At 48.2% G+C, this 20,029-nt stretch overlaps 1 protein-coding gene across 2 annotated transcripts in view; it reads right to left on the bottom strand.

Moving 5' to 3' along the window:
* Positions 1 to 3,060: 3,060 nt before the first annotated feature.
* ATP8A2 (ATPase phospholipid transporting 8A2) overlaps positions 3,061 to 20,029 on the bottom strand; it is a 653,147-nt gene continuing 636,178 nt past the window's right edge. For both annotated transcript variants that reach the window (XM_050766819.1, XM_050766821.1), the window contains 2 exons: positions 16,205 to 16,296; positions 3,061 to 8,286 (listed from right to left, as the gene is read on the bottom strand). In XM_050766819.1, coding sequence (XP_050622776.1) covers positions 8,189 to 8,286; positions 16,205 to 16,296 — 190 coding nt within the window. In that variant the 3' untranslated portion in view covers positions 3,061 to 8,188. The remainder of the gene's footprint in view (positions 8,287 to 16,204; positions 16,297 to 20,029) is intronic.

Genomic DNA, 20,029 nt, shown 5'->3' with positions numbered 1-20,029 from the left:
CCAGCGTGGCCAACGTGGTGAAATCCTGTCTCTACTAAAAATACAAAAAATTACCCGGGTGTGGTGGCGGACGCCTGTAATCCCAGCAACTCGGGAGGCTGAGGCAGGAGAATCACTTGAACCCGGGAGGCAGAGGTTGCAGTGAGCCGAGATCGTGCCACTGCACTCCAGCCTGGGCGACAAGAGCGAAACTCTGTGTCAAAAAAAAAAAAAAAAAAAAAAAAAATTCATAATGTTTTAAGAAAGTTTATGAATTTATGTTGGACCACATTCAAAGCTGTCCTGGGCTGCAGGTTGGACAAGTTTGCTATACACTTTAACCCCTCACATTACATATGTCTCTTCCATAATAAACATTTTGAAAATAGTAGCAGAAGCTGAACGATTTTTCAAAGTATCCTGAGACTTTTTCGGAGGACATCATTACAAAGAACATTGCTTTAGGCAGAAAGGTTAGGGTCTGCAAACTGTTTTCAGCTGATAAGGGCCTCTTACTGGTTTGAGTTTATTTTGCTGAGAACCAGTGAAGAATGACATTTCAGGAAAACCATTGCAGCTGCAAAGGCAGATGTTGTAAAGATATGACCAAGAAATGGCAAAGGTTGGAATTTAACACTTCGCTGTTGATTGTATTAAATCATTTTTATTTTTTCACCATTGGGGGAAAAGAAAGGCCTGGCCAATGTAGAACAGGAGATGAAAGCCCTTCCCTGGTGAGCTCTGAACTGTAGAACTTTCTGCCTATAAGTGAGGCCTCCCGTGTCCTTGCCATGCCTGGGACACCGTCACTGAGGTCAGGACTGCCCTGGGCTGGTCAAATCCAGGTCTCATAGGAACTGGACCATCTGGGAGGAATCAAAGTCCGCTATGGAAAATTGCTATAAATTCAGAGTGCAATTAAGAAGTCTTTTGGGAACCAGGCTCAAGCCTCTACAGAGAACTGTCATCTAACAGGCTGTCTTTCATCCCCGGGTCACACCCTGCTGGGGAAGTATAGAGCTACCCACACAAAGCCAGGCAAGGGGCCAACATCTGGGCCCCCCAGCTTCCTCCCACCTTATCCCAGGTGCGAGGAGGCTGCCTTGGCTGAGGCATCACAGAGACCCTGGAGGCAATGGATATTTACCTGAACGCAACTCCTTGTTCCTAGAGAGAAAGGGCAGGGGTGTCTTTCTTCTTTTTAAAGTAAGAATGTTATGATTTCCTGCTTGCCAGTTGAATTTGAGCTGCCTCCTTCTTAGTTTGTAGCCAACTGAGATGAATTAGAGGGAAGGAAGTAATGGAAGAAGGAGGTCTTGTAAACACCATTCTTTCCTTTGAGCGACTGAATCCAAACTCAGTGTGGCCCCCTGGACTCCCTTCTAGAAAAGGGGGCCTTATCAGAGAAATGCAAATCAAAACCACAATGAGATACCATCTCACACCAGTTAGAATGGCAATCATTAAAAAGTCAGGAAACAACAGGTGCTGGAGAGGATGTGGAGAAATAGGAACACTTTTACACTGTTGGTGGGATTGTAAACTAGTTCAACCATTATGGAAATCGGTATGGCGATTCCTCAAGGATCTAGAACTAGAAGTACCATATGACCCAGCCATCCCATTACTGGGTATATACCCAAAGGATTATAAATCATGCTGCTATAAAGACACATGCACACGTATGTTTACTGCGGCACTATTCACAATAGCAAAGACTTGGAATCAACCCAAATGTCCATCAGTGACAGACTGGATTAAGAAAATGTGGCACATATACACCATGGAATACTATGCAGCCATAAAAAAGGATGAGTTCATGTCCTTTGTAGGGACATGGATGCAGCTGGAAACCATCATTCTCAGCAAACTATTGCAAGAACAGAAAACCAAACACCGCACGTTCTCACTCATAGGTGGGAAGTGAACAATGAGATCACTTGGACTCGGGAAGGGGAACATCACACACCGGGGCCTATCATGGGGAGGGGGGAGGAGGGAGGGATTGCATTGGGAGTTACACCTGATGTAAATGACGAGTTGATGGGTGCTGACGAGTTGATGGGTGCAGCACAACAACATGGCACAAGTATACATATGTAACAAACCTGCACGTTATGCACATGTACCCTAGAACTTAAAGTATAATAAGAAAAGAAAAGAAAAGAAAAGGGGGCCTTGCCTCAGAGAAAACAGCACGTGTTCATCTGCTACTCAGACTCTCCTGCGCTCCTGCCAGTGAACACTGTTGCCTGGGCCTCAGCTCTCCAGGCAGTGTACGTGTCCTTGAGCCTGCACCTGCTGACAAACCCCTGTGTTACAGGCCGCAGTCCCTGTGGCAGTAAATGCTTATTAGTGGAAAAGAAAATTCCAAAATAAAACAGTCCAATCACTTCCTTTAACAAAAAATTTATTTGAAACAGGTTTGCACAGACATACACCAGTCAACAGGATTGATCAAAGCCACAAATCACTACATTCTCCCAAAACTTCTAAAAACACAAGTAGATGCCCTTCATTTATTCACTCCAGGAGGGAACCCAGTGCACTATAATGTGCTGCTGTAATTTAACAACCAGAGGACATTAAGAGGACGTGAAAACGGTAACACTTCTAGAGGGAGGGAACAAAAAGCCCCACACACCATAGAAGCGCTCACCACTCTGCTGGGAGCCAATTAAACATGCCCCCACCGCCCTGCTTCCCTCTGCATAACCAGATTAAAACCTCCCCGTCGCAAACAGTATTTACGCAGTCCAGGCACAGATGTGACAGCAGACAGGAGAGCACACGGCTTTGCTCGCATGAGAAAGAGGCCACAAATATGATGTATTTGAACGACAGTTCAGTGACCTGCAGCCCCATCCTGCAGCTGGCCCTGCTGCGGCTGCCTGCATGGCCCTCGAGAGGGAGGCTCACAGGGAAGCGGCACTGCATAGGCCTGAACTTGGCCATCCTGGGCAACGGAGGAGAGTGCGGCAGGAGAGGAGGGTGAGTTTCAGTACTGACATTGATTTTATCCACGAAAACCCAAAAGTCTTTACTGTGCAGGGAAAGAGAGAAACTCCACGACAGGGCAGGTTTCTTTTTTTTTTTTTTTTTGGTGGTGTTTATTGATTCAGCTATAAACCATATATCAGGCTATCTCTAGGAATGCAACAGACTCCAATCCCATTGGAAGTGAGTTCACAGCCGGCTCTCTGGGCTCTCTCCCTCTTTCCGGCCTTTTCTCTTTCACACGGAAGAGCTTACCTATAAAAGGCTCTTGATAAGCTCTCTTGACCCCCAAGTTTCCTGGGCAGGGTTATTTGGACAGTGCTATTACTCCAACTTTCTTCTTCCTCTTTCTGTCGTAAATCAAAGCTACCTGACACTTTGCGCCTGACTTTTAAAACAAACAGGTCTCCTTTCTTTCTTCAGCCAGGTCACAAGAACTGCCTACGGGCTAATCTTGAGAGCATGTTTTTCTTGGTCTGAGGCCTGGGAGAAAGAGCAGAGTGGATATCTCAAAGGCAACTAGAGCCAGAGACTGTCACTTGAAAACGCGCCAGCCTGGGTGTAAAAAGAATCCCTCTTTTGTCCGTCCTCGGTCGGGAGAGCCGAGGTGTTCCTCGGAGGTTAACTTAACGCTGGATTATACAAGGGGTGCGGTGCGGGGAGCTCGCCCTTCTTTTCTGCTCCCATTTGTTTGTGGCTTCTGCCCGTTAAGATTTATGTTGGCTCAATGCTCTTTTCTCCTCACTCAGGGTTACATCCCGGATTCACAAATCACTCATAGCCAACAAATTAAGAGAGCTTTAAACAGAACATTAGTTACAGACTGGGCATTAAGTGAACATCAGGTAAGGTGAAGGGGAATGTACTGATGGACAACTTGGGATACTGAGAAAAAATAAATAAATGAAGGGTACAACACATCGAGCATGCTGGTCTGTTCCTTTCAAGGATACCTAATGATGTCATTATGGGGGTCTTGGGCCCTCACCTCCGAAACCCATCCAAAACCCTTCTAATAGTCCTTCTTGGCCTTCGAGATGGAAAAATGGCTAGAATGAGGTTAAATAATCTCCCCCAAGGCTATTATGAGCCGGTTAACTGCCTTGAGCCAATGAAGAACCAACAACAAACCCAACTGATGTAGATTTCCTTTTTTTGAAGGGAGGGGGTTTTAACTGTCCCCATCGTTATTATTACGTCCGTGTAAACATTTACATGAAGAAAGCATTTCTTGAATGTAACAGGGGATGCCATGTTTTGACTCGATCTGATAAACGCATTTCTTTGCCAAGTTATTATTTCAGGCTCTGCTCAGCCACCATTTCCCTGTTCACATTTTTTTATGGATCCCAGGAGATAAAGGCTACATTTCAAATGCTGAAGTTAAATCACTCCTTGAATTACTTTGAGACAATGACCCTGGGCAGTAACTCAAATCCTGGTTGAAGAGTGTGCAGTCTTTTCACACGTTCAAAACTAAAGACCACCTTATCCTATAGCAGAGTTTTGCAAACATTCAATTCAGCTATAGTCTAAGACATAAATCCCTTGGAACAGAAGTACCTGATAAAAATGCTTTATGGTTCCAAACAACAAGATTAAAGGTCATTATTATAACAAATGGAAATTATAGACAGCTTTCTTTTTACAAAATTCAACCTTAAAGCCTGCAATATTTACTTATATATGCATTATAAGACATTAGTTACCTAGACTCACTTTTCCCCCCTTTTCACCACTTCTTGACAAGTTATTACTGATTTTCACAGCCAGCTCTCCATAGTGAGACAGACCTGAAGCCTTGTCAAGGGAAATAAAATGTCAACAGAATTCTCAGCTGAGCTCTCCGAAAGCCCAGGTTCACTTCTCAGGATAGTCCTCTACAAGTGTTAAAGAAACAGCACTCCTTGCTCCAAAGCACGTTTTGTACGGTGTACAGAACCAAAAGAGTTACCACGTTTTTGTCTTCACGTGCGCGTGTGTGCTGGGAGGTGGGCGGACATAACCGTGGTCAAGCAGCCTGGAATATTCTGCATTGAGGCAGGACAGACCCATCAGCTCCACTCCTAAATTATGAGCGAGCCCGTTCTGATCAGCACGGAGTATTAAACCAGACAACCCTGCTCTCCTGATCCGTGTCTTCCACAGCTACCCTTGCTGGCACGTGTCCATGTGCAGTGGAAACGCAGAACTGAGCCCAGAGCATAACTGGTCTCTTCCTTCTGCAGGGTCATCCCGGACAAGAGAGACTCAACACAGGACTGGGCTGTGTACAGCAGTAGACCAAGGGTTGGCCTAAGTGGATTCTGCCAGTTTAGCTCAATCCAGAGTCAGGCCCTGGAGCGCTAACCGAGTGTGACCTGCCAGCCTGTGAGTCAGTTAGTGTGTGGCAGAGTGACAAGCCCCATGTGGCATTTTCGCTGAGCTGACAGCCAGCGTATGCAACCTAGTCCAGTCCACCCTGCCCCAGGGAAGGGGTTGTGTGTGACACTCTGACCTCAATTTGAAGATAGGACAAATGACACAGCCCCTGAGTTGGCCCGGGCTAAACATTATATATCACATGTAGTGACAGCTGCTCCTCCTAGAAACCCAATTTAGTCATTTGGCTGTAAGAATACTCAACCACATGAGAGGATAGAAAGTAATGTCTTCTAATGTTTTCTTCTGTGTGCATCCGTCATCATTGCAAAGACTGTTTAGTCTACTTCTCAAGAGAATAGGAAAATACACCTATAATTTAAATCCCAGAAAATATGAACTCTAATGTAAGAAATAAAAACAAAAACCCCAAACAAACACAAACACACAAATTCATAATTCTGATTTGGAAGGCTTCAAGTTCAAGACAGAGCTAACTGTTTGACAAAGAACTGAATTTCTAATCCACTCTTTCCAAATAGGCTTATTTCCCAAATAAAACAAAATATTAATAGTTACGATGCCTAATGCGCATTCAATTCCAGTTTTCGTTTCTCCTCTGTGTTTTGGCCATCACCTTTCTGGGTGTGCAAAAAAAAAACCCATACACCTTGGTTTGTCGTGTTAGTCATAGGCACATTTTGTGTTACAGTTCCTGCATGACAATCCTTCAGTCTCACTGGGCACTCCAGTATTTAAAAATGTTTTATGCACCTTGGGGAGAAAGGAATGGCCCTTTTGGGAGCCTCACCTGTGAACTGCATTGTTCTGCTGCCCCTCAGGCCCTCTCTGCATCCTGGTCACCTCCTAAGTGAGGATTTGTTTTCTTAGTCAATGCAAATCATGTTTTAAATGATTTCCATGCCCAGTAAGTTGTAGATTTCTGAAAATAAAGGGTTAGGAAGCAAAGTGCACTAATGTGCTATTTCCTAATTTAGCACAATCATCCCCACGGGGTTTACTCATCCTCTGACTCTAGAGCTAAGAGCGACAGGTGTGCTCCTTCGCTGCACAGGCATGTTAGAAATTCATTCATTTCCCAACAGTGAAGATCCAAAACGTGCTCTGAACTCCCATTTTCACCAGTAACAGCTGCCCAGAAGTATTCAGGCCATCCAAAAATCTGGCCTGGCAACCAGAGCAGAGAACAGGGTCCAGGCAGGTTGTTTAGTAAGGGCTCCAGATGCTCACATTCATGCCTGAAGGCATCTAGGTTTGGTTAAGATTTAGAGTGTGGGACTCTGCAGTTGGGAAAATCAGTGATTCAGCACTTTGCTTCCTTGTCTCAGAATTCAGGATATGCCGTATTCTGATGGGTACCTGTGTCTAACACTGATGGGATACAGAAAGGAAACATGTCGGTGTATTTAAAAAAAGGTGCTTCCCTGAAATGTTTGGAATTCTTTTCAATTAAAACTGCGTGTGAAGCTCTTGTTTAAGCTCTCATACACACTGGGCTGATCATGACAACTGTCTGGGTCTCAGGGTTCGTTTCAGAGTTTCTACTGCGGAGATCTCGTGGCGATTCCTCTGTGTCCTCCTCTCAGTGTCTTCCGTGCCCTTCCTTCTCCTTCTGAGGACTTCTGTGGTCGTCTTGTTCTCCCCGTTCAATGTCCTATACTCTCGCATCTGGGTTTACTCATCCTCTGACTCTAGAGCTAAGAGCGACAGGTGTGTTCCTTCGCTGCACGGGCATCTTATAAATTCATTCATTTCCCAACAGTGAAAGTCCAAAATGTGCTCTGAAAGAAGCATGGGTTCTAACGTAAGTGGATGCCAAAGACCCAGCAGTCTGGCTGTTGGGAAGGGAGTATTCAGAGCCTGACCACGGCTGGGAGTGCTGAAGGGGTTCTACCACCGCTCTGACCTGTGGGATGGCCCCATGTCAGACAGAGGCAGAGACATTTAGAATATATGCGGAAAGGCGATGCTTCTTTTCTTTCTTTACAGAACAAAAAGGGCGGCGGAAGAAGGAATTTTTCGCATCTGTTTCCGAGTCTGCAGTGGAACAAGGAAAGGCGTAGGTTTGGGTTGGCTGCCCACCAGCCGCCATGCACTGAGCGCCGTGGCCAGCCATGCAGCAGGTGTGGGGGTGAGGGACGCCTGGACACGGCAGCGGGACTGGGCCGAGTGCACCTGGAGAGGGTGCGGAAGACTCTGCCAGGGCATCAGTCGGTTTGCCCTGCTGGAAATGTGGCTAAGAGGTTCAAATAATCTTCTCAGGTTGACTACCCCGACATAGAATTTTGTGATTTCACTGCAATCAAGAAGTTTATGCCAACTTTACACAAACAAAACAGGAATCAAAGCAGGAGAGCGACCTGCCTACAGTGAGGTCTGCATGTGGCCCGCTGGATGTAATCTGTGAGTTAATCAAACAGGAAGCAAGTGTGCCCTGCTCCAATTACACAAGACGGGCTTCTCACGCAACATAAAACTTTCCCTTTCTCCCAGGACAACTAGTACTGATGTTTAAATACTGGTGAAACATAATGTTTTTAATTTCACACCTCACAGAGCACAGTTGACTGCTTCATAACGACGTAAACAAAAGTTAGGCTAAGCGCTGCAAACAAGTTGGGAGGGCAAAGATAGCTTCCCCTGTGGTCTACACTCCAGGTTTGCAGGTTTGCAAGGGAATATGTAACTAACAAACTGCTTGGCTAAGGCCACAGAAATGTGTTTTCTGGTGTTTTGGCTGCGGACGCCAGTCTTTTCTGACAAAGATGTGTTAACACTGGGTGCAACAAACTGAATCTCTTTCCTAAGATCAGTCAGGAAAATTCAAGTCTTACTTCTTCCTGCATTTCTTTTTGGTGGTGTCATAAGCACGGATGACTTCTTCCTGACTCACAGCTCCGTGTTCTTCTTGAGAAAAAGCATACCCATCTGAAAGTGAAGCACACAGGAGAAACTGGTTAACAGGAGAATTGGGGGAGCACACTAGGTTTAAATATGCTGCTTTTTTGGCAGCGTGCGGGCGAGTGGTGTGCGACACCTGGCCTCCTTAGCCTTGGATAGTTGGAGGCTTGAGATGAAGAAACCTGTGGCCATAGAGGGGCCGTGGCAGCCGTGTGCAGGCTGACTGGGGTCCCATGGTTCTCGCTGCTGATGCTGGGATGGGAACGGCTCTGAGGGTACGTTTCCTATTTCTAGGGGGCTGCGGCTGAGCTCAGGGTGGGAATCATACACAGTGGGTCACTGGTCCCCATCTCCACTTTCCCACTGCCAGTTAAGAGGAAATACTCCCGTCTGCCTGATGCCGCAGGAGAGCCGCTAATTTATGAAGCTGAAAACATGCCAGGGAAAACACACACAACACTAACAGTGCAAGCTGGCAAAATGCACGTGATGCCCGGGGCCTTCTTGTTTGTTTATTTATTTATTTATTTGAGACACAATATTGCTCCATTGCCCAGGCTGGAGTACAGCGGCGTGATCCTGGCTCACTGCAGCCTCCGCCTCCAGGGTTCAAGCAATTCTCCTGCTTCAGCCTCTTGAGTAGCTAGGGCTACAGGCATGCGCCACCATGCCCAGCTATTTTTTTTTTTTTGTATTTTTAGTAGAGATGGGATTTCACCATGTTGGTCAGGCTGGTCTCGAACTCCTGACCTCAAGCAATCTGCCCACCTTGGCCTCCCAAGGTGCTGAGATTATAGGCGTGAGCCACCGTGCCCAGCCCTGTTTTTAAATCAAGACTGATCTGGACTGGTAATAAGTAATCAAAGTAGGGTTGTTTCCGTGTAAAGAAAGAAAAAGGTCACACAATAAAGTCAAAAGGAATTTAGTGATTGACTGGACCTGTCGTCACAGGAAGACTGGTTCTTACACAATCAGTTCATATACTACTAATAAAATAAATAGTAGCCAAGACTCATGAAATGCCATGTGTCTAAGACACTGTTCTATAACATAGAGCTCATTTAATCCTCCCAGAAACCCTATGAGATAGGTGATTATATTCCTCCCACTTCACAGATGGGAAAACTGAGGCATAGAGATATCTGTGACCTGCTCAAGGTCACAGGCCTCATGCGTGGCGGAGCTGGGAAGCAAACCCAGGATCCACACTCTACAGCGGAGAAACGGCTTTAGTGTTCACAAGCCCAGAGTGGGGCTTTGCTTCCAACTGGCCCTTCCCACAGAAACACATGTATAAGGCCCGCTCTCCGTAGGCTAACCCTTGTGTGTCAGGGGTCTGGAAAAGCCCCACAGCTCAATTAGACATTCTGGCCAAAAGACAGCACAATCGAAACCCGACAATCTTGACTTCCATCCGTGCATGCTTACACCTTGTCAGGGAGCTGTGAATTCACTGTCATACTCTTTAACAGGAGAAAAGAAGTCGGAAAGTGTGCCCATGTATCAGCTCCTGGACTGCCTGCTAATTTCCTCAGACATCTGGCTTAACAAGGAAATTTCTAGAGTATCAAGACGTACAGTCACAAGACAGAAGAGTCCTCGCGCGATGGAGAAGAGGAGGAGATTTTAAAAGAAGACATTCAGGCTGTTTTCTTACTCTGTGTGTTCCCATAACTGAGAGTCCCAGTCCAGGGCTGGCTTTCCGGCTCTTCCAGACGGCATGCCTTCCAGCCACTGCCTGAGAATGCCGAGGGCTCAGGGGGTTATCCGGGGAGGCAAGGGCTTGTCCGCAGAGGTGGCCTGAGAGTTGACTGAGGACATGGGCTGAGCAGCAGAGAGGATGGCCCAGGCCAGTGAGGCCATGGGAGGAAGAGACAGTAGGTGGGAAGGAAGGTGATGCAAGCTGAGCCAGGTGAACAGAACAGAGAGGAATCCTCCACAGGGGGCTTTTGTCTACTTGCTCACCTCCATTTCTAGCAAAACAAAACCTACAACCCAAACATTCCCACCACGTGGTAGCCACAGTGAAGCAGCTCCCAGACCAGTGTGAGCCCCCAGATAGCTGGGACCAGGAGCAGGTGGGTCCCTGAGCCTGAAGGCAGCACCAGCCGGGAGGGGAGCTCCCTTGGAGGCGAACATGCTTGTTCCAGCCTTGGGTCCACACCTAGCGCACTTGAACTTCCTGATACTCAGGGCTTTAGAGCCTTCACGGGATCTGCTTCCAAGCACTGAAGAGCAAAGGCCACCCCTCCTGTTCTCCTAAGAGCTTTTGGATTTTCACCAAGTTGCTTAATCAGAAATCAGCCGGGACAAGGAAACCTCCGTTGCCCGGCTTTGGAGGAGCTGCCCCAGCCTCCTGCCTCCCTCTGGCACCGTGTGGCACACACACTCTCATCCCAAATCCTGTACAAGCAGGTCCTTGTGAAGCCTTTCTACTGCAATCCAAGAGGAGACGTCTTTCCTTGGGATGTTTCAAAGCAAAATTTAGCAAATAACACTGCCTCATCTGCTCCAGTAACAAGGTAAATAACACGGCCTCATCTGCTCCAGTAACGAGGCTATGTACTGTGGTCAACTTGGACAATTGCCATTCTCCACTTCTTTAATAAGGAACGTTTCTAGTACACCTCTGATGTCTTCCTGAGGGGGCCTGGCAGAACAGCAGCTGCAATGGCAGGGTCACCACCGGCTCCACAGCTGCTGCACCATCCCAAGGGCTGCTCCTCAGTCCTACTGAAGGGGTTCTGAGTAAGGAACGGTCACCCCAAAGAATTGGACATACTCTTTATAAACTCTTCTAGTGGCAGGCTGAGGACTACTGAGCTCTCCACCCTGAAGACGTTTTTCTCCACTTGCTTGTTTTTATCTTAGATTCTGGGGGCCCCAAGTGGCTGCAGCATGGGGTCGGGGTGGTGGCCAGGAAACAAAGGGTGGCTCTAGTCCTTGCTTGCTGCTACTTGTCCATGTGACTTTGGGCTCTTTAAGCTCCCTGGGTCTTGGTGTACTTTTCTGTAAATTAAATGGCTTGGACCAGGGAAGGCACAAGTTCTCTCCAGCTCCAGTCCTCTCTATGGGCTCCAGGACATGTTCATGGCCCGTCACACCCACGCTGCAGGATCCTCTCCCTGTCAGTACTAGTTCGCACTGCACCCACATGGAGGCCTCCGCATCCATGCCAGAAAAGAAAGGGTTGGTGTTTGGTGTCAACAGTCTGTCCAAAAAGAACAATTAACTACGTATTATATCTCTTTTGGCCTGCTTTTTTCTCCTGGTTGTGGGGAGCTCACGGAGACATAAAAATAAATTTGGGAGTGTCCTTTTGGGAAAGGTATCTTAGCCTTTGGAACAGTCTACTTCCTGTTTAAATGGAAGGTGCAAAACAACCTTTTTCTAAAAATTTAGAAAAAAATTTCTAAAAATTTAGAAAAAACAACCCTACTTTGATTACTTTTCTTCTATTTATCTTGTTTTCCATAACATGCCTGTGTCTGCTGGAAACCCAACTCCGGGGGCTTCTTCAGCTCATAACTCTGTCACTTCTTCTGTGTGCATTAGTGCCGCAGCCACAAGGGCCTCCCACGGGATTGCAGCGGGTAATTCGGCCCCCCGGGGTGGGAAGGGTTTCAAGGTTTTCCTCTGAAGAGACAGGCAGAGAAGAGTTCCCCCTCCTGTTGTAAACCTCCCAGGGTAAGTAGAGCACCCCGAGGTCTGTGCTAAATGTCTCCCACTATCCTCCCTAGTTCCCATTGTTTGCACCCACCGCCACATTTCCAGCATGTTGTACGCTAAGACTTTCTTAACCTTAACCAAGAATGAAAGTGGAGTCTACAATTCAACAGTGAAAGGAGGATGGCCTGATACGTTTATCTTGGGAGAGGGAGTCCTCCCAGGTTCAGATAAAACATTTTCCTCTTAGAAAACAGGCCTGGTGGGAGTTAGAGCTGTCACAGGAGGAGTTTTACTGGAAAACCAGACACCATCACCCCTCAACCATCCCTGCCTGCCCAGCCTCCGTCCCACCTGAGGAAGATACAGACCTGCTCCCAGCTCTGCCTCCTGAACCTTTAACTGCCATTTGCATCCAAACAGGGAGCTCAGAGGAAGCCTCCAGGTCTTTGTATCCCCCACTTTCACTCATCCTTCAGGAAGTCCAAGCAGCCAGAAAGTCCTGATGGGGGCCTGGAGGGAGCTCTCATGGACCCAACTAACTGAACTTTCCCTGGCTGGCTTCCTAAAGCATCTGCTTTCTAAATAGCCACAGCCAGAATGGAGGATGGAATTGTGTAGGTGAAAGGAGGTGGGAAGATAGATGGATTTCTTAGCTGTTTTGTCTTCTCTGGGTAGAACATTTGGTAAAATCCATACAATCATGTCATTTTTTTTCATTATTTTGGAATAAAACTCCCCTTAAGTAGCATTCCTTTGAATCTGCGCTCTGATAGCATCTTAATGAAAATAGCAGTTTCCTGTCTGGAAAGATTCCTAATAGCCATAGGAATGAGAAGACCATGGGGACAATGAGGAAATCAGACTGTGTAGGAAATGCTGATTACAAATATTGTATGTTGGTGGCTCACAGGAACTAAAATACTACCAAGATTAGAGTTTTTCCTGCCAGTTTCCTGGACAGACCCAGGGGGAACATAAAAGGCTGAGATCTGCTATATGTCCGTCCTGCACCCCAGGACCAGCTCTGACCACCCGATGATCTTCTCTGGCTATTAGTGACAGAAATGTCCTAAGTTATCCATCAGGTTCTGGTACTAGTCACTGAGTGTTTAAAAAATATGGTGTGATTTTAGAAGCCTTCTTATTTCTTATATTTATTCAGTAGATTTTTTTTGGCCTTCCAAATATTGACTTAAGAAAAGCATTTAGTAGTTGTCTTAAGACATTTATGACTCTCCCATAAAAATTCTCATTTGGTCTTTGATCACAATATGTATCTCGTGTATATTCTGTCTATGGTTATTTTGAAACATTCATCAGAGAGGCAACACGGCTCCACAGAACAGACCCTGTAGAGTTCTGGGAACCTGTATGTGTTTTCTCTGTGTCTGGCATACAGAAGGTGCTTTACACCTACTGTCATGAAGACTCACAAGGACTGTGTAAGATGTATATCATTAAAATTCTTTTTCTTCCATAGGAGAAAATAAAAATTTAGAGAAATTAAGTTTCCCAAAATTATTCAGCTAATGACAGAAAAATAATACCCAACATTTATTGAACGCTATATTGCCTATACTGTTCTAGGTACTTTATCTTTATGATCTCATTTAATCCTCCTAATTGAAACTGACCCAATAGTCCCACAGACAGTTTTTTTTTTCTTTTTTTAACATAGAAATGACCCTTCTGGGCTTAAAGCTTGACACTTATATTTGTTTTATCTGAGTTCCTTCCTCGGTAAGGACCCCCAGGCCTCTCAAAAAGCAGCAAAGATCTGAAACTCACCCAATGATCTCATCCAGACAATGAGATGCTAAGCCCCTCATTAATCTTGATTGCTTCCTTACCCATCCTGATTCCTGTTTTCTTACACATTGCTAACATTTCTTCCCTGCTATATAAACCCCTAATTTTAGTCAGTCAGGGAGATGGATTTGAGACTAATCTGCCACCTCCTTGGCTATAGCACCAGATAAAGTCTTCTTCCTTGGCAATAACTGTTGTCTCAGTGATTGGCTTTCTGTGCAGCTGTGGGTGCACTGGACCTCTAGCGTCCAGTAAGTTCTCATATTACCCAACTTTACAGATGCAGAAGCAGACATTAAGTAAATTGCCCAAAGTCACAAAAAAGTAGGGGGGCAGGGACAGGAACCCAGGCAGCCCATCTCCAGAGGGCTGCCCTACAGTTAGCACTCCTGTCCCATCAAACCTCTTGACTTGACCTCTCTTTTGGGCCAGAGTCTGAGGCTGCAATCCAGACCTCATGGCATGCCACTGAGCAATGCTGGGCCAACCACTTTCTGACCCGAGCCTCTGCTTTGTCTCCTTGGGGTGGCATTAGCCACCTCCCAGGGCAGTGGAGCATTAAAGGACAGAAACATGTCAGTCCCCTTCTTCCCATACGACATTCCACATGGCAAAGTGAGGACAGGGAGTAGATCACTAAAAAGCAATGATATTCTATCTCCCTCCTTCTCTCTCCATTGAGAGAATCTGCCAATACCTGTTGACAGGCGGAGCTCAACTGAACACAGATCCTTCACTGCCTGTACTGTGTGAAGTGATTCTTCACTTTCATAAACCTCTCTCTCCTTCTCTCCTTCCTTCCTTTCCTTCCTTCCTTCTTTCCTTCCTCCCTCCCTCCCTCCCTCCCTCCCTTCCTCCCTCCCTTCCTCTCTCTCTCTCTCTCTCTCTCTCTCTCTTTCAGATGGAGTTTCACTCTTGTTGCCCAGGCTGGAATGCAATGGCATGATCTTGGCTGGCCACAACCTCCGCTTCCTGGGTTCAAGTGATTCTCCTGCCTCAGCCTCCCAAGTAGCTGGGATTCCAGGCAGGGGCCACCACGCCCGGCTAATTTTGTATTTTCTTTTTTTTTTTTTTTTTTTTTTGAGACTGAGTCTGGCTCTGTCGCCCAGGCTGGAGTGCAGTGGCCGGATCTCAGCTCACTGCAAGCTCCGCCTCCCGGGTTTACGCCATTCTCCTGCCTCAGCCTCCCGAGTAGCTGGGACTACAGGCGCCCGCCACCACGCCCGGCTAGTTTTTTGTATTTTTTAGTAGAGACGGGGTTTCACCGTGTTAGCCAGGATGGTCTCGATCTCCTGACCTTGTGATCCGCCCGTCTCAGCCTCCCAAAGTGCTGGGATTACAGGCTTGAGCCACCGTGCCCGGCTTAATTTTGTATTTTTAATAGAGATGAGGTTTCACCATGTTGGTCAGGCTGGTCTTGAACTCCTGACCTCAAGTGATTCACCCACCTCGGCCTCCCAAAGTGCTAGGCTTACAGGCGTGAGCCACCGCATCCGACCCAACTCATCTCTTTCTGCCAGTTTCCCTCTAAACTCCTCGGGAAGGGAAAGGGAGGCAGGGAGTAGGTATGGGAGGAAAAGCTGGCATGTGCACGTGATGGGGGTGGAGAGGGGCTGGGGAAGGCCGCAGGACCCAGAGAGGCAGGGCTGGGTTGGCCTTGGCCCTGGGGAAGGTGGCCTGGATCTGCCTCAGCTGGGATCTGATGGCTGGATTGCTAAAAACAAGCCCACGAGCTCCCCCGCGCCGAGCTCCAAAGTCTGGGACAGGGGAGAGGGGATATTTCACAGCCTCCTACTCTCCTCTGGAATCCGGAGGTGAGGGCAGGGGTGGCAGGGGGAAGTCAGCCTTAGACGTGGGGCAGCCTTCCTGGGAGAAGCATGATGTTCTTCCCCAATGATGGTCACTGTTTCAATCAATATGGCAATACTACACAAAACAGTTCATGTCGCTAGCTTTAGGCGCAACAGTTTAAAGGTCATACTGCTTCAACCTTAAAAAAGTCCTCTTGGGAGGCTGATGGAAGGATCATAACCACATCAGGATTTAAGGATTTTGTGGTCCCAGGGAATTACCTACACTCAGGCTGCACGTTCCTGGGGCCAAATACACATGTTGCAGTTCCACTTCCAAACGCGCGCCCCACCCGCAACCGCCATCAGCACCCACCCAGCCCCCCATCATCACCCACTCCCCCAACTCCCCATCAGCCCCCGCCCTCCACCGACACCCACTCCCCATCACCCCCGCCCTCCACCGTCACCCACTCCCCATCACCCCCGCCCTCTACCGACACCCACTCCCCATCACCCCCGCCCTCCACCGACACCCACTCCCCATCACCCCCGCCCTCCACCGACACCCACTCCCCATCACCCCCCCCCCCCCCCGCCACCGACACCCACTCCCCATCACCCCCCCCCCCCGCCACCGACACCCACTCCCCATCAGCCCCGCCCGCCGTACTCACGCGGGACGCCCTGCTGCAGGGAGCTGCCCCGGAACAGCGTCGGGGGCGTCTTCCGGCCCAGCCTCTTGATGAGGCGGTCGCGCTCGTTCAGCCTGCAGATAAAGCAAGCGCGTCAGTCTCGACTCACCTGAACACTCGGGTTGTACAAGGAGACAGACAGAAGGGGGTGGGGTGAGGTGGGGATCACCTCCCCACGTCGGGTAAGGCTTGGTGCTTCACCAGCTGCCCGTGATTTCCAGCACCTGCCATCTGGGCGCCTCGCTGCTGGCTCCTTGTGGTGAAAAACGTGCCTGTGCCCGGTCCATACCCGCGGGACCCTGGGCTTTTCAGGCCACTTCTGCAAGGAGAGGCCTGTTTCCGGGTAAAGGGCTCAGCGCTCACTCCTGCCTGCAGCCCCCTGCCTGCACGGGGTGGGAGCCCCGCGGGGTCCTCAGGACCCCAGCCACAGCCCAGTTTCGTTCTGCAGAACTTGATTATTTTGAACCCCGTTGAAAAGTCAAGGCGAGTTTTCCAAAACAGACGCCTAAGGAGCAGTCCCTGCCTTTCCTGAACCTGTTCCCTTCAAGGTTGCCACTGCTGTGAAGAAATGTGGAACTGTTCGGGAGCTTGGCTATTTCTATTCTAATTTTTAAAAAGCTGGGGTCTCACTGTGGTCCAGACTGGAGTGCAGTGGCACAATCACAGCTCACTGCAGCCTCGAACTCCCGGGCTCAAGCAATTCTCCCACCTCAGCCTCCTGAGTAGCTGGGACTCCAGGTGTGCGTTACCACACCTGGCTAATTGTAAACATTTTCCGTATAGACAGGGCCTCGCTTTGCTGCCCAAGCTGGTCTCAAACTCCTGGCTTTAAGTGATCCTCCCGCCTCAGCCTCCCAAAGTGCTAGGATTACAGGCGTGCGCCACCATGCCCAGTCTGTTTATTTCTATAAACCCAAAGGGACTGCTTGAAAACCGCCCAGGCAGGTCAAAGTGCTTTGATTTTTACTATCACGCTGTCATTTCACTTGTCATTATGGGAGTTTGCCAGTGACCTAGAGGCATAATAGATTATGAGCTGAATGTCACCTCTAAATTCACATGTTGAAGTCATTACACCTAGTACCTCAGAATGGGACTGTATTTGGAAACAGGGCCTTTAAAGTGGTAATTAAGGTAAAATGAGGTCATCAGGGAGGGCCCTAATCCAGCATGGGTGCTGTCCTAATAAGAAGAGATGAGGACACAGGCACCCACAGAGGGAAGACCACGGAGCACACAGCTACATGTAAGCCAAGGAGAGCGCCTGCACAGGAAACCAATCTGTAGATAGCTCGAGTTTGGACTTCCGGCCTCCAGACTGTGACAAACTCAATTTCTGCTGTTGAAGCCACACAGCCTATGGCAGCCCAGGCAGACAAATACAGCCCCCATGGCGTTTGTGGGGATGTGAGGACATACAGACTTGTAGAAGAAGCTGCAGGTGCTGGAATCCCATGTACCTCCCTGCCTCGACTATAGGAGGCCCCTCCCATGACTGCAGACCCGCCTAGCTCCCCCAGGGCCATCGAAAGAGGAGGGGGGCCCTGGCTGTTCTTCACAGTTCTTTGAGCTGAAGTTCATTTTGAATTTCCAAGAGAGGGCATTTTTCTGAGTGCCTTGGTTGAAATAACAATGTTTAATTCATCACCAATTAAGGGTGAGCCTCAGCTAGCTAAGCTTGGCAAAACATCTCATGGCTGAGGAAGAAAAATACTCTCTCCCTTCTTTCACACTGGTCCTCCCTCCCCTCTCCTCTTTCTTCCATGGGCCAAGTTAATCTCACCGGGTCCGGCTGAGCAATTGCCCTGGATGGCACGGATGTGCAGACACAGGAGGAGCGAGCCCGGGGCACCTGTCCCTCTGTGTAGCTGCCATCACCGACTGTCCGCAGCTCCCTGTGCTGCCTGGTTTCAGAATGTGGCAGGTATAGAGAAGGACCTGTCCTCCCTGTCCAACACGTTCCCAGCACTGGCCACGACCCCTGCACAAAATAAAGGGGGCTCCTCCCCCTGCCTGGCCCCAAGGTAGCCTCACCAGCCAGGTCCCACATGGGGACATAACGGGCACCGGATACATCACTTCCTCCGAAGCTGAGGACCATGCAGGACTAGCTCTGCCCCCATACCCCAGACCACAGGGACATGCCCCCTGAACCACGCTGGCCATCCCAGAAGCTCATGATGGGTCTTATGAGAATGTCACAGATCCTCAGGAATGGGAGGGGTCATTGAAATTACACATGTTGGTCTCTCACCAGGCAGGTGAGAAAACAGACTCAGCTGCGTCAAATAACTTGACAAAGGTCAGATGGGGCTTCGCTGGCAGGGCTCCTGTGCTGGCAGATGCTGCCTAGAGTGGGGAACGCTTTTCTCTCTCTTCTTTTTTTATGATGATTTTCTTTTCTTTTTGTTTTTTGAGACAGAGTCTTGCTGTGTTGCCTAGGCTGGGGTGCAGTGGCGCAATCTCGGCTCATTGCAAGCTCCGCCTATCAGGTTCAAGTGATTCTCCTGCCTCAGGCTCCCGAGTAGCTGGGACTACAGGCACGCGCCACCACGCCTGGCTAATTTTTGCATTTTTAGTAGAGATGGCGTTTTGCCATGTTGGCCAGGCTGGTCTTGAACTCCTGACCTCAGGTGATCCACCCACCTCAGTCTCCCAAAGTGCTGAGATTACAGGCATGAGCCCCTGCGCTCAGCCTATAATGAAATATTATTTAAAAATGCGACATCTTGCTTCAGAGGAACCCACGCTGTGCCACAGCCCTTCCTCCACACACGGTGAGGGGTCCACAGCCAAGGAGGTACCTCCTCCCATGGCCCAGGCCTGCCGTCCACCACCTCAGTTATTTGGGACCCTAGAAGTCCCAGGCCTGCATCCAAGGCTAACTTGACTTCATCCTGAGCTCCATCCCCCTAAAAGTAGACCATGTAGCCAGTGTGCATGCCCCAGGCCTGTGGGGGTGGCCAAGGGGTGCTTTTTGCATGGGGGTGTGAACAGAACCTGGATGTGTGGGCTGGGATGTCTACCACACCATACGTGTGCAGATGCCCTCAGTGCAGGGCAGAGCTGGGGTTCTGAAGCAAAGACAGGGTGTCCAGGGAGTGTGCTCCTTCCCATGCTGCCTTGCTCTGGCTGAGGCCTTCAAATAAGCCAGGAATCAGGAAGCGCACCAGACTTTATGAAGGTGTCATCATGAAGGGACAGAATTCTGTGCTAGCTTGATTTATAACTTTCACATATTTATGCGTGGTTCAAGGTCTCCATTGGTACTGTTATACTGAGTCCTGCAAATGTCAGGAGCAGGCCTAACTATGATAATAACTACTTCAGATTTTAATAAAATAATAAAGTCTCAAATATAAGTTCCTTATACTCCCCATTCTTCTCCCTTCTATAAAAAAGAAATAACTTTCCAGTCTACATTTTATACTGTTGCTTCATAGATACGTATGGGTAATTAATATCTAATTATATTTAAAAATATGTATAAATGGTGACATTTATTTTGTGCTTCCTGTTTTTCATGTTTTTTGCTTTTTTTTTTTTTTTTTGGTTTAGAGGAATACTTTATTATTTATTTCAGTGGTCACCCTTACATTTCTAGCCTTCATATCTGACAAGGTCAAAAGTTAGAAAATAATTTAACCCCCTTCTTGAATAATGCAAACACTTCAGAACACACAACTCTGATTTTCCCATCTGTTCCTGTCTTCAGCACTGAAGCTTACTCAGGTTGCCATTTTTTGCAGGGAATCTGTCTTTTCCTTCTGGTTGCTTTTACAATAATTCCCTTTGTCTTTGATGGGC

This window comes from Macaca thibetana, chromosome 17 (genome assembly GCF_024542745.1).
Source record: "Macaca thibetana thibetana isolate TM-01 chromosome 17, ASM2454274v1, whole genome shotgun sequence".
NCBI classification, from domain to species: Eukaryota; Metazoa; Chordata; class Mammalia; order Primates; family Cercopithecidae; genus Macaca; species Macaca thibetana.
Note: the sequence above shows the minus strand (reverse complement) of the source record. Positions and strands in the feature narration are given on the sequence as shown.